The sequence below is a fragment of the Notolepis coatsorum genome, assembly GCF_963971535.1.
Source record: "Notolepis coatsorum genome assembly, chromosome: 6".
Taxonomy (NCBI): domain Eukaryota; kingdom Metazoa; phylum Chordata; class Actinopteri; order Aulopiformes; family Paralepididae; genus Notolepis; species Notolepis coatsorum.
Window position 1 is genome coordinate 48230243 of NC_140170.1, and position 17227 is coordinate 48247469.

The following is a 17227-nucleotide window of genomic DNA, read 5'->3' on the forward strand; positions in this document are numbered from 1 at the left end:
GACTGACAGTAGGGTGGTCTACACCCTCCCCAGACTGACAGTAGGGTGGTCTACACCCTCCCCAGACTGACAGTATGGTGGTCTACATCCTCCCCAGACTGACAGTATGGTGGTCTACACCCTCCCCAGACTGACAGTAGGGTGGTCTACACCCTCCCCAGACAGACAGTAGGGTAGTCTACACCCTCCCCAGACAGACAGTAGGGTGGTCTACACCCTCCCCAGACAGACAGTAGGGTGGTCTACACCCTCCCCAGACAGACAGTAGGGTGGTCTACACCCTCCCCAGACAGACAGTAGGGTAGTCTACACCCTCCCCAGACAGACAGTAGGGTGGTCTACACCCTCCCCAGACTGACAGTAGGGTGGTCTACACCCTCCCCAGACAGACAGTAGGGTGGTCTACACCCTCCCCAGACAGACAGTAGGGTGGTCTACACCCTCCCCAGACTGACAGTAAGGTAGTCTACACCCTCCCCAGACAGACAGTAGGGTGGTCTACACCCTCCCCAGACTGACAGTAGGGTGGTCTACACCCTCCCCAGACAGACAGTAGGGTAGTCTACACCCTCCCCAGACAGACAGTAGGGTGGTCTACACCCTCCCCAGACAGACAGTAGGGTGGTCTACACCCTCCCCAGACAGACAGTAGGGTGGTCTACATCCTCCCCAGACTGACAGTAGGGTGGTCTACACCCTCCCCAGACAGACAGTAGGGTGGTCTACACCCTCCCCAGACAGACAGTAGGGTGGTCTACACCCTCCCCAGACTGACAGTAGGGTGGTCTACACCCTCCCCAGACTGACAGTAGGGTGGTCTACACCCTCCCCAGACAGACAGTAGGGTGGTCTACACCCTCCTCAGACAGACAGTAGGGTGGTCTACACCCTCCCCAGACTGACAGTATGGTGGTCTACACCCTCCCCAGACTGACAGTAGGGTGGTCTACACCCTCCCCAGACTGACAGTAGGGTGGTCTACACCCTCCCCAGACAGACAGTAGGGTGGTCTACATCCTCCCCAGACAGACAGTAGGGTGGTCTACACCCTCCCCAGACTGACAGTAGGGTGGTCTACACCCTCCCCAGACTGACAGTAGGGTGGTCTACACCCTCCCCAGACAGACAGTAGGGTGGTCTACACCCTCCCCAGACAGACAGTAGGGTGGTCTACATCCTCCCCAAACAGACAGTAGGGTGGTCTACACCCTCCCCAGACAGACAGTAGGGTGGTCTACACCCTCCCCAGACAGACAGTAGGGTGGTCTACACCCTCCCCCAGACAGACAGTAGGGTGGTCTACACCCTCCCCAGACTGACAGTAGGGTGGTCTACACCCTCCCCAGACAGACAGTAGGGTAGTCTACACCCTCCCCCAGACAGACAGTAGGGTGGTCTACACCCTCCCCCAGACTGACAGTAGGGTGGTCTACACCCTCCCCCAGACAGACAGTAGGGTGGTCTACACCCTCCTCAGACAGACAGTAGGGTGGTCTACACCCTCCCCCAGACTGACAGTAGGGTGGTCTACACCCTCCCCCAGACTGACAGTAGGGTGGTCTACACCCTCCCCCAGACTGACAGTAGGGTGGTCTACACCCTCCCCTAGACAGACAGTAGGGTAGTCTACACCCTCCCCCAGACAGACAGTAGGGTGGTCTACACCCTCCCCAGACAGACAGTAGGGTGGTCTACATCCTCCCCAGACAGACAGTAGGGTGGTCTACACCCTCCCCAGACTGACATGAGGGTGGTCTACACCCTCCCCAGACAGACAGTAGGGTGGTCTACACCCTCCCCAGACAGACAGTAGGGTGGTCTACACCCTCCCCAGACAGACAGTAGGGTGGTCTACACCCTCCCCCAGACAGACAGTAGGGTGGTCTACACCCTACCCAGACAGACAGTAGGGTGGTCTACACCCTCCCCCAGACAGACAGTAGGGTGGTCTACATCCTCCCCAGACAGACAGTAGGGTGGTCTACATCCTCCCCAGACAGACAGTAGGGTAGTCTACACCCTCCCCCAGACAGACAGTAGGGTGGTCTACATCCTCCCCAGACAGACAGTAGGGTGGTCTACACCCTCCCCAGACTGACAGTAGGGTGGTCTACACCCTCCCCAGACAGACAGTAGGGTGGTCTACACCCTCCCCAGACAGACAGTATGGTGGTCTACACCCTCCCCAGACAGACAGTAGGGTGGTCTACACCCTCCCCCAGACTGACAGTAGGGTGGTCTACACCCTCCCCCAGACTGACAGTAGGGTGGTCTACACCCTCCCCCAGACAGACAGTAGGGTAGTCTACACCCTCCCCCAGACAGACAGTAGGGTGGTCTACACCCTCCCCAGACAGACAGTAGGGTGGTCTACATCCTCCCCAGACAGACAGTAGGGTGGTCTACACCCTCCCCAGACAGACAGTAGGGTGGTCTACACCCTCCCCAGACAGACAGTAGGGTGGTCTACACCCTCCCCAGACAGACAGTAGGGTGGTCTACACCCTCCCCCAGACAGACAGTAGGGTGGTCTACACCCTCCCCAGACAGACAGTAGGGTGGTCTACATCCTCCCCAGACTGACAGTAGGGTGGTCTACACCCTCCCCAGACTGACAGTAGGGTGGTCTACACCCTCCCCAGACTGACAGTAGGGTGGTCTACACCCTCCCCAGACTGACAGTAGGGTGGTCTACACCCTCCCCAGACTGACAGTAGGGTGGTCTACACCCTCCCCAGACTGAGCTCCAGGGGGGAATTGGCATAATGACTAAATTGGGGGATGAGAGAAAAGGCAAATAGACAAACCAAAAAAAAGCTATGAATGAATGACTATGGATTAATGGATTCATTTATCCCAATTAAAAGATTTCCGCAGAACATTGATAGAGTATGGGGCTGAGTGCTGTAACTCTAGAAGAGTGTAGAAGAGTGTTCAGTAGGGATGTTCGATATTGGCTTTTTTACTGATATACCGATATTGTCCAACTCTTCATTTCCGATACCGATATCAACCGATACCGATATATGCGGGGTCCCCCCCCCCCCCCAAAAACACAACATTATGCATACTTTTCACAATAAATAAAAGAAGAATTTGTTCTTACTTGCTTGCCTGGGTAAATAAAGGTTAAAAAAATTTAAAAAGAAAAAGGAAAAAAAAAAAAAAGTAATTTTCTTTTATTTTAATTTTTTTTATACCGATCATTTCTGATATTACATTTTAATGCCAATATCGGACACATCCCTATAGTGTTCAGGAGTCAGAACATCCCCATAGTGTTCAGGAGTCAGAACTAAGACATCCCTATAGTGTTCAGGAGTCAGAACATCCCTATAGTGTTCAGGAGTCAGAACATCCCTATAGTGTTCAGGAGTCAGAACATCCCTATAGTGTTCAGGAGTCAGAACATCCCTATAGTGTTCAGGAGTCAGAACATCCCTATAGTGTTCAGGAGTCAGAACATCCCTATAGTGTTCAGGAGTCAGAACATCCCTATAGTGTTCAGGAGTCAGAACATCCCTATAGTGTTCAGGAGTCAGAACATCCCTATAGTGTTCAGGAGTCAGAACATCCCTATAGTGTTCAGGAGTCAGAACATCCCTATAGTGTTCAGGAGTCAGAACATCCCTATAGTGTTCAGGAGTCAGAACATCCCTATAGTGTTCAGGAGTCAGAACTAAGACATCCATATAGTGTTCAGGAGTCAGAACTAAGACATCCCTATAGTGTTCAGGAGTCAGAACTAAGACATCCCTATAGTGTTCAGGAGTCACAACTAAGACATCCCTATAGTGTTCAGGAGTCAGAACTAAGACATCCCTATAGTGTTCAGGAGTCAGAACTAAGACATCCCTATAGTGTTCAGGAGTCACAACTAAGACATCCCTATAGTGTTCAGGAGTCAGAACTAAGACATCCCTATAGTGTTCAGGAGTCAGAACTAACATCCCCATAGTGTTCAGGAGTCAGAACTAAGACATCCCTATAGTGTTCAGGAGTCAGAACTAAGACATCCCTATAGTGTTCAGGAGTCAGAACTAAGACATCCCTATAGTGTTCAGGAGTCAGAACTAAGACATCCCTATAGTGTTCAGGAGTCAGAACTAAGACATCCCTATAGTGTCCAGGAGTCAGAACTAAGACATCCCTATAGTGTTCAGGAGTCAGAACTAAGACATCCCTATAGTGTTCAGGAGTCAGAACGTCCCTATAGTGTTCAGGAGTCAGAACTAAGACATCCCTATAGTGTTCAGGAGTCAGAACTAAGACCTCCCTATAGTGTTCAGGAGTCAGAACTAAGACATCCCTATAGTGTTCAGGAGTCAGAACTAAGACATCCCTATAGTGTTCAGGAGTCAGAACTAACATCCCTATAGTGTTCAGGAGTCAGAACTAAGACATCCCTATAGTGTTCAGGAGTCAGAACTAAGACATCCCTATAGTGTTCAGGAGTCAGAACTAAGACATCCCTATAGTGTTCAGGAGTCAGAACTAAGACATCCCTATAGTGTTCAGGAGTCAGAACTAAGACATCCCTATAGTGTTCAGGAGTCAGAACTAAGACATCCCTATAGTGTTCAGGAGTCAGAACATCCCTATAGTGTTCAGGAGTCAGAACTAACATCCCTATAGTGTTCAGGAGTCAGAACTAACATCCCTATAGTGTTCAGGAGACAGAACTAAGACATCCCTATAGTGTTCAGGAGTCAGAACTAAGACATCCCTATAGTGTTCAGGAGTCAGAACTAAGACATCCCTATAGTGTTCAGGAGTCAGAACATCCCTATAGTGTTCAGGAGTCAGAACTAAGACATCCCTATAGTGTTCAGGAGTCAGAACATCCCTATAGTGTTCAGGAGTCAGAACTAAAACATCCCTATAGTGTTCAGGAGTCAGAACGTCCCTATAGTGTTCAGGAGTCAGAACTAAGACATCCCTATAGTGTTCAGGAGTCAGAACATCCCTATAGTGTTCAGGAGTCAGAACATCCCTATAGTGTTCAGGAGTCAGAACTAAGACATCCCTATAGTGTTCAGGAGTCAGAACTAACATCCCTATAGTGTTCAGGAGTCAGAACTAAGACATCCCTATAGTGTTCAGGAGTCAGAACTAACATCCCTATAGTGTCCAGGAGTCAGAACTAAGACATCCCTATAGTGTTCAGGAGTCAGAACTAAGACATCCCTATAGTGTTCAGGAGTCAGAACTAAGACATCCCTATAGTGTTCAGGAGTCAGAACTAAGACATCCCTATAGTGTTCAGGAGTCAGAACTAAGACATCCCTATAGTGTTCAGGAGTCAGAACTAACATCCCTATAGTGTTCAGGAGTCAGAACTAAGACATCCCTATAAATCAAATCAAATCAAATTTATTTATAGGGCCCGACAACACACGTTAATGTCCCCATGGGCCGTACAGGTCTTCTTTAAACAAGTCAAGAAGACAACATAACAATAAGTCAAGAACAGAACAAGAACACCATAGGGTCCAAACATTTTTTAGATGAATGCAAATAAATGAAAGAATGCAAGCACTCCCAGACATACCCCACGCGAAGGTAAGGAAAAACTCACTAAAACCTAACAATAGGGAAAAAAAGCTCCACAGGCAATGTGGAGGAGAGAAACCTTAGAAGGGCCGTTCAAGGGGGGATCTCCCTTCTTAGATGTCGGTGATAGTAGTGTTGCAGACGGACAGTTGGTAAGCATGCACTCATGTGTTCAGGAGTCAGAACTAAGACATCCCTATAGTGTTCAGGAGTCAGAACTAACATCCCTATAGTGTTCAGGAGTCAGAACTAACATCCCTATAGTGTTCAGGAGTCAGAACTAACATCCCTATAGTGTTCAGGAGACAGAACTAAGACATCCCTATAGTGTTCAGGAGTCAGAACTAAGACATCCCTATAGTGTTCAGGAGTCAGAACTAAGACATCCCTATAGTGTTCAGGAGTCAGAACTAAGACATCCCTATAGTGTTCAGGAGTCAGAACTAAGACATCCCTATAGTGTTCAGGAGTCAGAACTAAGACCTCCCTATAGTGTTCAGGAGTCAGAACATCCCTATAGTGTTCAGGAGTCAGAACTAACATCCCTATAGTGTTCAGGAGTCAGAACTAAGACATCCCTATAGTGTTCAGGAGTCAGAACTAAGACATCCCTATAGTGTTCAGGAGTCAGAACTAAGACATCCCTATAGTGTTCAGGAGTCAGAACTAAGACATCCCTATAGTGTTCAGGAGTCAGAACATCCCTATAGTGTTCAGGAGTCAGAACATCCCTATAGTGTTCAGGAGTCAGAACTAAGACCTCCCTATAGTGTTCAGGAGTCAGAACATCCCTATAGTGTTCAGGAGTCAGAACTAACATCCCTATAGTGTTCAGGAGTCAGAACTAACATCCCTATAGTGTTCAGGAGACAGAACTAAGACATCCCTATAGTGTTCAGGAGTCAGAACTAAGACCTCCCTATAGTGTTCAGGAGTCAGAACATCCCTATAGTGTTCAGGAGTCAGAACATCCCTATAGTGTTCAGGAGTCAGAACTAAGACATCCCTATAGTGTTCAGGAGACAGAACTAAGACATCCCTATAGTGTTCAGGAGTCAGAACTAAGACATCCCTATAGTGTTCAGGAGTCAGAACTAAGACCTCCCTATAGTGTTCAGGAGTCAGAACTAAGACATCCCTATAGTGTTCAGGAGTCAGAACTAAGACATCCCTATAGTGTTCAGGAGTCAGAACTAAGACCTCCCTATAGTGTTCAGGAGTCAGAACATCCCTATAGTGTTCAGGAGTCAGAACATCCCTATAGTGTCCAGGAGTCAGAACATCCCTATAGTGTTCAGGAGTCAGAACTAAGACATCCCTATAGTGTTCAGGAGTCAGAACATCCCTATAGTGTCCAGGAGTCAGAACATCCCTATAGTGTCCAGGAGTCAGAACATCCCTATAGTGTTCAGGAGTCAGAACATCCCTATAGTGTTCAGGAGTCAGAACATCCCTATAGTGTCCAGGAGTCAGAACATCCCTATAGTGTTCAGGAGTCAGAACTAAGACATCCCTATAGTGTTCAGGAGTCAGAACATCCCTATAGTGTTCAGGAGTCAGAACATCCCTATAGTGTTCAGGAGTCAGAACATCCCTATAGTGTTCAGGAGTCAGAACATCCCTATAGTGTCCAGGAGTCAGAACATCCCTATAGTGTTCAGGAGTCAGAACTAAGACATCCCTATAGTGTTCAGGAGTCAGAACATCCCTATAGTGTTCAGGAGTCAGAACATCCCTATAGTGTTCAGGAGTCAGAACATCCCTATAGTGTTCAGGAGTCAGAACATCCCTATAGTGTCCAGGAGTCAGAACATCCCTATAGTGTTCAGGAGTCAGAACTAAGACATCCCTATAGTGTTCAGGAGTCAGAACATCCCTATAGTGTCCAGGAGTCAGAACATCCCTATAGTGTTCAGGAGTCAGAACATCCCTATAGTGTCCAGGAGTCAGAACATCCCTATAGTGTTCAGGAGTCAGAACATCCCTATAGTGTTCAGGAGTCAGAACTAAGCCGAGTGGAACTTACTCTTCTGTAGTGGAGCTGGACTGGCCGCCCGGTATCATACCCTGCCAGAGCTGCAACACACACACACACACACACACACACACACACACACACACACACACACACACACACACACACACACACACACACACACACACACACACACACACACACACACACACACACACACACACACACACACACACACACACACACACACACACAGAGACATCAATAGGTTAGAGCAGTGTTCCTCAAATGGGGGTATGCGTACCCCTAGGGGTACGTGTGAGTACTGCAACAAGTACGTGTGAAGACTTCTATGTAAATAAATAAAATAAGTTGCATCACATAATAATCACAACACACCAATACAATGATTACTCTGATTACTTGAATAATTTATTGATTCAATGGAAAACTTTCTACGCTGGCTACATGCATACTTGTTGAATGCACACAGATGCATAAATGTGTGTGTGTGTGTGTGTGTGTGAAAGTGGAGGTGTGTGTGTGTGTGTGTGTGTGTGTGTGTGTGTGTGTGTGTTTGTATGTGTGTGTGTGTGTGTGTGTGTGTGTGTGTGTTTGTATGTGTGTGTGTGTGTGTGTGTGTGTGTGTGTGTGTGTGTGTGTGTGTGTGTGTGTGTGTGTGTGTGTGTGTGTGTGTGTGTGTGTGTGTGTGTGTGTGTGTGTGTGTGTGTGTGTGTGTGTCTGACCTGTGTGCTGCCCGTGAAGCCTGCCCTCACGATGCCCGGCAGCAGCTTGCTGTGTAGGGCTGTCGCTGAGACGATCTGTGCTGAAGTCATGGAGGAGATGCTCTGCAAGGCCCTCTCCTTAGCACTCTGATCCTACACACACACAGAGAGAGAGAAACAAATAAATAAATACAATATTCATCATATTCATCATCAAGAAAATGTATATATATATTTGTATCCGCTTTTTTATCCTCTTTTTCAATTTTTCTCCCATCCCAATTCCACCGTGCCAATTCTTCCCTCCCCTGTCTTGAACGTTGCTCGCATCCCCCCACTGGTCGGTTGTAGGGAGGATAGAAGCCTTGCATCACGTGTCCCCTCCGATACACGAGGAGGCAGCCTGTCACATCTTTTCACCTGCCAGCGCGGACTCTCATTGGCGAGGTGTAACGTGTGGGAGGCTCACACTACCCCCGCTACTTCCTGTCTCTGCTGTGCAGGCGTCCCCAACCGACCTGTAGGAGTCGCTGTCCACAACGTCCAGATTAGCACCCATCGACTCCCCTCCCGCTAACTCTGCCAATTGAGCCAGTATGACGACTGGCCCAAGCCGGAGGCAACGCTGACAGCCGGAGTCGAACCCGGTGTCTCTTGCGTTGGTGACGAGCGCAATGTCCGCTGTGCCACCCAGCCGCCCAAGAAAATGTATTTGTAATTATTAGCCTACATGGTTCCGACAGACATTGCAAAATGAAATGCAAGGACTTTTAAGTACTTTTCCAAGCACTATTTTTCATTTTCAAGGATGTCACTCGAAGGATACAATTCACTTTTAAATGCAGTTTTTTTAAGCATCTTCTTGGCCTGCTTGCCAGCTAGAGCGTCACACGTGAAGAAATGAGGAAAAGCAGTTGGAGCGCGCGAGACAGCGACTCGTCAGATTTGATTAAAACAGAACAGAAAAACGATTTCTTGATTCAGAACAATTTGATTTCAAGGACTTTTTAAGCACCTTGTTAAAAAATTTGCTGTTTTCTGGCCAGCCGGGTAGCGCAGCGGACTAAGCGTCTGTCTACCACCACAGAGACAGTGGGATCGAATCCAGCTGTGGTGCTTCCGGGTTGGCCGACCATCCATACTGACACAATTGGCAGTGTTAGCGGGTGGGAAACTCGGCGTGGGTGGGTCCTGGTCGTTGTAAACTGCGACTCCTACAGTTCGGTCGGAGCGCCTGCACATCAAGGGAAGGATCTAGGAGAGGTAGTGTGACCTTCCACACGTTACACTCTCTCAGTGAGAGTCCGCGCTGCCAGGTGAAAAGAAGCGGTGGGCTGGGTACACATGTGTCGGAGGAAGCATGTGATAGTCTCCGCCCTCCCAGACCGAGAGTGCGCAACGACCAGGAAGGGGATTGGCATAACGACTAACATTGGGGATGTGAGAAAAACGGAAAAAAAGGATAATAAAATAAAATAAAAAAAATTATAATTGGCTGTTTTCAAGGAATTCCAGGCCTTGACTTTTCTTTTGTGTGAAGTACCCTGTTATTATTACTTCTTTCCACCATAGAAAATGCCATCATGATCATCATCACCACGTACGCAGGTACGCACATCACTTCGCTTGTCCTTCAAATGCGATGCAGAGGAGAATAAAGCCCCCCAAGAAACGGCAATCCATTTGAAAGTAAACACCGAACTATCCGCCTCTGCTGTTCATTCAAAAGACTTTTATCAAAAACACTGAATCAAAAACTTGTCAAGTCTTGACAAAAGAGACAGAAAGTAATAACAACAGGCTATATGAAAAGGACGGCCACAGGAGAGATTTCCATCACTGTTACATCACTGCCCCTGTGATCTGGAAACAGCAACTTCAAGTTCACGGACTAGAGTGAGTAGCTATAACATAAAATACCTGTCATGTAAACTTTTTGGATCATCTGTTGACAATACTCAGATAATATTCATAAAAAAAAAGAGTCTGTCCTGATTTGTAAGTAAAAAAATCTTTTTTGTATGGATTTTGTGATCTTGGTTTTGTAAATAATGCTGTTTTTGTTAAGCTTGTTGTGCGCTGATTACAGAGGAATGGCAGCTCTTCTTGCATAACAAGCACACGCCTTTGTTGCCTCACAGGAAGTAATTAGAATCACAGCAGTGGAACAGAAAGACATGGAAGGAGGGAGGAGGAGAAGAGATTGATGGGGTGGGAGAAGAGAGAGAATGAGTGTGGAGAGGAATGAGAGAGAGAAGAGAGAGAGAGAGAGAGAGAGAGAGAGAGAGAGAGAGAGAGAGAGAGAGAGAGAGAGAGAGAGAGAGAGAGAGAGAGAGAGAGAGAGAGAGAGATGAGGACTCGGAGAGAAAGAGAGATGTTGGGATAGAGCTAGGGGAGACAGGGAGGGAGAGAGGAGGGAACGTGGCAGCTTTGCTGAAATCTAAACGAGCCTAATTAGGCACCTAGGATACAGGAGTCACTGCATCAGGCATCCCGGCGGTCACCGTGGCAACTCAACCAGGAAGTGAAAGACACACAGGAAGGAATTGTAATCCGACCTGCATACCTGCTACGTAGCTATAGCCTGCAGCACGATATAACACAGCTATTTCAATTCAAACCTAATTGCTATGCAGCACCACACTGTATACAATGGAAGCAGAGTAATAATTGTTGTCAATGTTGTTTCACAATTATCAGTGGCCAATTTGCGCAAATGCAAGGCGGAGACCGAGACATTTTTGTCTACGCACATCCTCCTGAAGTCCATAGTTAACGAGCAGACTGCGAGGGGGAAATCTGTGCTGACCGCGAGAAATGCCATCTCCTCTATGGCTGGACTGATATGAGCTGTTAGGCTCAAAAATACGAAGTTCTATGACTGGGAGCTTACATTTCCATAACAAATGAATACACTGTACCAATATACAACGTTAAAAAATAGCAATTTTTCATTTTAACAAAATATATTTGTCTTTCACATAAAGATAGAGATTGAGCTCTATTATAATAAAAACAACATGTCTTTCACATAAAGATAGAGATTGAGCTCTATTATAATAAAAACATGGAACACTGTTTTAACACACCACAGGGTCATGCAAGTTTTCTATTGTTGTGAGGTATTTTATCGATGCTTTCACTGCAGCACTGTTGCTGATAACAATATCTTTAAAAGGCTTATATCAGCTGACCAATATAACATAGCTGTGTAGTTATAATTCCCCTCAAACCCTGTCCCCTGTCAATGTGTTAGTAGGGTTAGTGTCCCTGTCAATGTCTTAGTAGGGTTAGTGTGTTGTGGAATAATCTGGAGGAGGAGATCAAATCCAGTCAATCCATAAATATACTAAAGAGGAAGTTCAAAATGATGGTGTTCACAAAATATATCAGGGAGGAAGACCAACGTATTATATGAGAATGATTTAAAGGGTGACATGAGAGTATAGTCTAGCGTGTGTGTGTGTGTGTGTATGTGTGTGTGTGCATGTGTGATTGTGTTGTGTGTAGTTGAAGTATTTGCAAATTGTATTGTATTATATGTATTGGTAATCGTGTCATATACTTGCTGAAGTATATAGTTATTGATGGGGGATGGAAACATATAAGCTTTGCTTCTTCCATCTCCTTTTCAAACAGTGTATAGTTTCTGGCTGGGGGGGGGTTCCTCTTTTCCCATTTCATTTATTTTCAAATGTTGTTTTGCCGGACAATGGTAAATGTAGCCAAACTAACACTGTGGTTTGAAATACAACGATTGAATCTTGAATCTTGAATCTTGTGTCCCTGTCAATGTGTTAGTAGGGTTAGTGTCCCTGTTGATGTGTTAGTAGGGTTAGTGTCCCTGTTGATGTGTTAGTAGGGTTAATGTCTCCTGTTGATGTCTTAGTAGGGTAAGAGTGTCTCCTGTTGATGTCTTGGTAGGGTAAGAGTGTCTCCTGTTGATGTCTTAGTAGGGTAAGAGTGTCTCCTGTTGATGTCTTAGTAGGGTAAGAGTGTCTCCTGTTGATGTCTTAGTAGGGTAAGAGTGTATCCTGTTGATGTCTTGGTAGGGTAAGAGTGTCTCCTGTTGATGTCTTAGTAGGGTAAGAGTGTCTCCTGTTGATGTCTTAGTAGGGTAAGAGTGTCTCCTGTTGATGTCTTGGTAGGGTAAGAGTGTCTCCTGTTGATGTCTTAGTAGGGTTAGACTCTTAGAGTGGAGTAGGGTTAACCGTTAGAATATCCTACCTTTATTTTGGTGTGAAACTCCCTCGATTTCCTTCTTGCCAATACCTGGATATGACTAGATACCTGGAGAGGAGAGGAGAGGAGAGGAGAGGAGAGGAGAGGAGAGGAGAGGAGAGGAGAGGGGGTTGTAGGGAGGGGGGGGGGGTGAAAGAAGAAAAGGGGAAGGAACAAACAAGTCAGTTGCCATGGTTATGAAAGGATGGTTGCCACACAAGGGGGCATCTACACACTACTCCCCAGTCAGCAGCAAAGATGGCGTCTATACGTCTCTGGTGAAAATGCGCCTGTATACATGGGCTACGACTGACATGTCAAAACAATCACAGCTACTTCCTGTGAAATCTAGAAATACACACATGAACGGTAAATACACTGGTGAAATATATACAGTACAAACTATTCCATTACTGAGAGAACCTAGGTAGCTATCTGTACAAACTAGCTTGCATTTCCTCTGATGTTAAGTGCACAGGTGAATTGGGTTTCAAGTCTAGAGACGGAGAGGTATGACATTTAAGGGTATTGGACAATAGGCCCAGCGACAACGGTTTGACACGTCTTCCGTGTACCTTCACGTACAGTGCAATTCACTTCCAGCTCCTCTCCAAGAGTCTCATGGCCTGAAGCAGCGACGGTGGTCAAGGATGGTGCGATGTGTTCTTCACAAACCAAATCGCGTGTAGCTTAATCCCAGCGGAAGAGTGCAAGAGCGCTTCCGCATTCTTCGCCATACGCCAGTACGGTAATGCGCATTTCCTTTTCCTTCGCCCAGGTGCTCGCGCGCGCATGCGCATGAGATCCCCGCTTGGTTCGACGCTTTGGTTCATATTAATCACATATTAACACGATTTGGTTCATATTAATCACATATTAACGCTAACGCGCCATATTAGCACACATATATACACGCGATGGACGCAGCAGGCGATCATATTAATCACATATTAACACGCTTTGGTTCATATTAATCACATATTAACGCTAACGCGCCATATTAGCACAAATATATACACGCGATGGACGCAGCAGAGCTTGCGGCATTATGTAGCCGTAATCCCCGATGTTTTTCATTCGACGCTTAGCTCAACTGGTATGCCGCTGTGCTGTGGATCCTGCGGTCCGTTGGTGACAAGTTTGATTCCCTTCAATTTTTTTTTATTTTTTTTTAACATGCATTCTTTCGCCGGTTAAGTTTAGGCATGTTAACTTTAAGCATTGTTTCGGAGTTGGTTATGGTTAAGGTTAGGCATTGTTTCGGAGTTGGTTAAGGTTAGAAGGGTTAAGTTTAGGCGCTGTTAAGGAGCTGGTTAAGGTTAGAGTTTGTCTTAGAGAATGGCAATAGACAGCCTATTTCCGCACTGCCGTCGCGTCGCGATAATATACATGTATTCCATAATATGTAAAGTACAGTTGACAGCTGCGTTGTGTTAACGTTACAATGTACAGCGAAATAACATTATGTGGTCCTCGTTTGGATAATATGTAAAGTACAGTTGACAGCTGCGTTGTGTTACGTTGCAATGTACGCGGAAATGCTGCGTTGTGTTGCAATGTACTACATGCATTCCATTTCGGCGTCTGAGCGGGGGGAAAGAAAATGCGCATTTGGAGGGCGTTACCGCGGCCAATCAGGGCAAAATGCGGAAGCGCTCTTGCACTCTTCCGCTGGGATTAAGCTACACGCAACCCAATCATCCATAATCAAGGGTTGTGCTCATCAGTAAGCCCTAACATTAACCAAAATTGCCTGCAATTATTTCACAAAACATTTACTATACATGGAATTCTTACAATTATCTTATGCCATCCTAAATCAAAACAAAATAATTGAGAGGCACTGTGAACCCAAACGTAAGCCTAGAATATGTTTGCACTTTGACCTTGTCTGTCGGCCTGGAGCTGTATTTTTGCCAATCAACCAATACAATGTTGGAAAGTTTAATTTGCCGCCTTTCGGTCATCACCCTACTCGACCTATTGCGTGCTTCCAGTCTCGAGTTACAAGACGAGTGCTATTTGACCACCCATTCGGACAAGTGACCACGTCCGGTTTGGCCGGGTCCTGAATGGACCAGTCACCTCTGATGGCGAAAATGATTGGCCGCCTTTGCAGCCAATCAAATTCTGGAGCCAACGGTATCTTACATGAGGGCTGATTCCTACGGCAAAGGGAGAGAAGAAGACGAGGAAGTTGTTTGTTTGGAGAATGTCTCACTCACCGTCCAAATGAATGAGCGGACCGCCATTTTGGACGAATTATTACAGATACAAGGATTACAAAAACATCTGTAAAACACTCACTTTCCATGGGATTGTTATAAACTTTGGACCTGTACTGTAGATGAGACTTCAGGCTATGGAACCATTATGTTTTCCAGCTCCTACCTCTCAGCTGAAACTCAAAAACAGGCATCTGGCAACAAGTAAACAGAGTGTGAGTCACTTTTATTTGTATTTTAGTGTGTTCAAACCTCTAACTCTATTACATTAGCACTCAGAGTGATTCTTCTCCTGTTGTGGAAGAAAGTTCAGAATGTTTCCTTTCAAAAGAGACCAGACTCTGCATGTGCTATAAGTGGTCCAAGTAATAAATCGCAAATTACTTTGGGTATGCAATCGTCAGGCGTTTTATACAAAATGTGCCCTCAGCATAAGGGGTTAACAAAATTGCGGGCCCTGCTTTTTTAAATGACAGAAGTGAAACGGTAACTTTTCAGGTAGGTTCAAACATCGTTCCAGGGATCCATTCTTACCTCCAAGTTTCCTCTGTTTGTTTAGTCAGTTGTGAAAATGTACCTTAGAATTATTTCACTTTTCTGACCGTCACGGAACGACACAGTGCACCTTTAAATTGTACTACTTGTCAAAGCTTCAACTGACTCCACATATTAGCTCTCTGAGTTCATAATTAGCTGCTTGTCAGCTGACATCAGCGCCTCCAACCACAACGAGATGTTCCGAGGCTACAATTCTCTGACATCATGTAACGGAACGGACCGTTTCACAAAAGTGAGAAGAAATAAATGGAACTTTTGTTTTGTTTGCTCACCTGTTTCCTTGTTCGCGTTTTGCCCGTTCGTAGTTTGATGTATCTGGCTATCAGTTCATTGCGACCTGTGGGCAAAGAATAGACAACATACTTCATGAGACAGTATCCGTGGAAACGCCATAGACATAGAGACACCACACCAACACACAGACACAGTATCCGTGGAGACGCCAACACACAGACACAGTATCCACAGAGACACCAACACACAGAAACATTATCCATGGAGACACCACACCAACACACAGACACAGTATCCATGATGGAGACACCATAGAGACACCACACCAACACACAGACACAGTATCCATGATGGAGACACCATAGAGACACCACACCAACACACAGACACAGTATCCATGATGGAGACACCATAGAGACACCACACCAACACACAGACACAGTATCCATGATGGAGACACCATAGAGACACCACACCAACACACAGACACAGTATCCATGATGGAGACACCATAGAGACACCACACCAACACACAGACACAGTATCCATGATGGAGACACCATAGAGACACCACACCAACACACAGACACAGTATCCATGATGGAGACACCATAGAGACACCACACCAACACACAGACACAGTATCCATGATGGAGACACCATAGAGACACCACACCAACACACAGAAACGCAGAAGCCGCACAATCAATCTCTCTCTCTCTCTCTTTTTATGATTTATGTTTTTTTTCTTCAATCAATACAACTTAATACTGGCTTTAGCATGTTGTCTCTATGACCCTTGATGCCATAATAATGACTTATAGCTTCATATAGGCAGTGTGATCTCAGCCACACACGGCTACACTCTCTCTCTCTCTCTCTCTCTCCCTCTCTCTCTCTCTCTCTCTCTCTCTCTCTCTCTCTGTCTCTCTCTCTCTCTCTCTCTCTCTCTCTGTCTCTCTCTCTCTCTCTCTCTCTCTCTCTCACACACCACAGTCCTATATACACATGACCCAACAATACAAGCATTCATGCAGACGGGCAGGCCCCTGATTAAAAGAACCAGCAGGCCAGCTGTACCCATGCTCACACACACACACACACGCACGCGCACACACACACACAACACACACACGCTTACACCGCTGAATAATTCAGCCTATTCAACAGGGAACACAACACACTCAGCATGACCTGGCTAGTGAACTGAGAGAGAGAGAGAGAGAGAGAGAGAGAGAGAGAGAGAGTGAGAGAGAGAGAGAGAGAGAGAGAGAGAGAGAGAGAGAGAGAGAGAGAGAGAGAGAGAGAGAGAGAGAGAGAGAGAGAGAGAGAGAGAGAGAGAGAGAGAGAGAGAGTGAGAGAGAGAGATAGAGAGAGAGAGAGAGAGAGAGAGAGAGAGAGAGAGAGAGAGAGAGAGAGAGAGAGAGAGAGAGAGAGAGAGAGAGAGAGAGAGAGAGGAGGGAGGCAGAGAGATAGAGAAACAGAAAAACAGAAAAAGAGAGAGAGAAGGTAGAGAGATATAGAGAGATGATGGATGCCGCAGACTCCAGGGTAGTTGAAGAAAACCTTTCAAGGACCTTTAATTAAAAATCATTTTAAAATCACAGAGTTTCACACATTTCCATGAACTAATTAGCACAAATGGCAGAATGTTGTCAGACAAGAGGTCTTTACTTTATCTTGTCGGGAGGCCATGGGACCAGTCAAAAAGGACTAATAGAAGACTATAAGTTAAT

At 46.1% G+C, this 17227-nt stretch overlaps 1 protein-coding gene across 1 annotated transcript in view; it reads right to left on the minus strand.

The window, feature by feature from the left end:
- Positions 1–17227, minus strand: part of tead1a (TEA domain family member 1a) — a 68608-nt gene that overhangs the window by 23303 nt on the left and 28078 nt on the right. Inside the window, 4 exon segments of the mRNA XM_084317134.1 lie at positions 7580–7629; positions 8275–8406; positions 12481–12543; positions 15530–15594. Coding sequence (XP_084173260.1) covers positions 7580–7629; positions 8275–8406; positions 12481–12543; positions 15530–15594 — 310 coding nt within the window.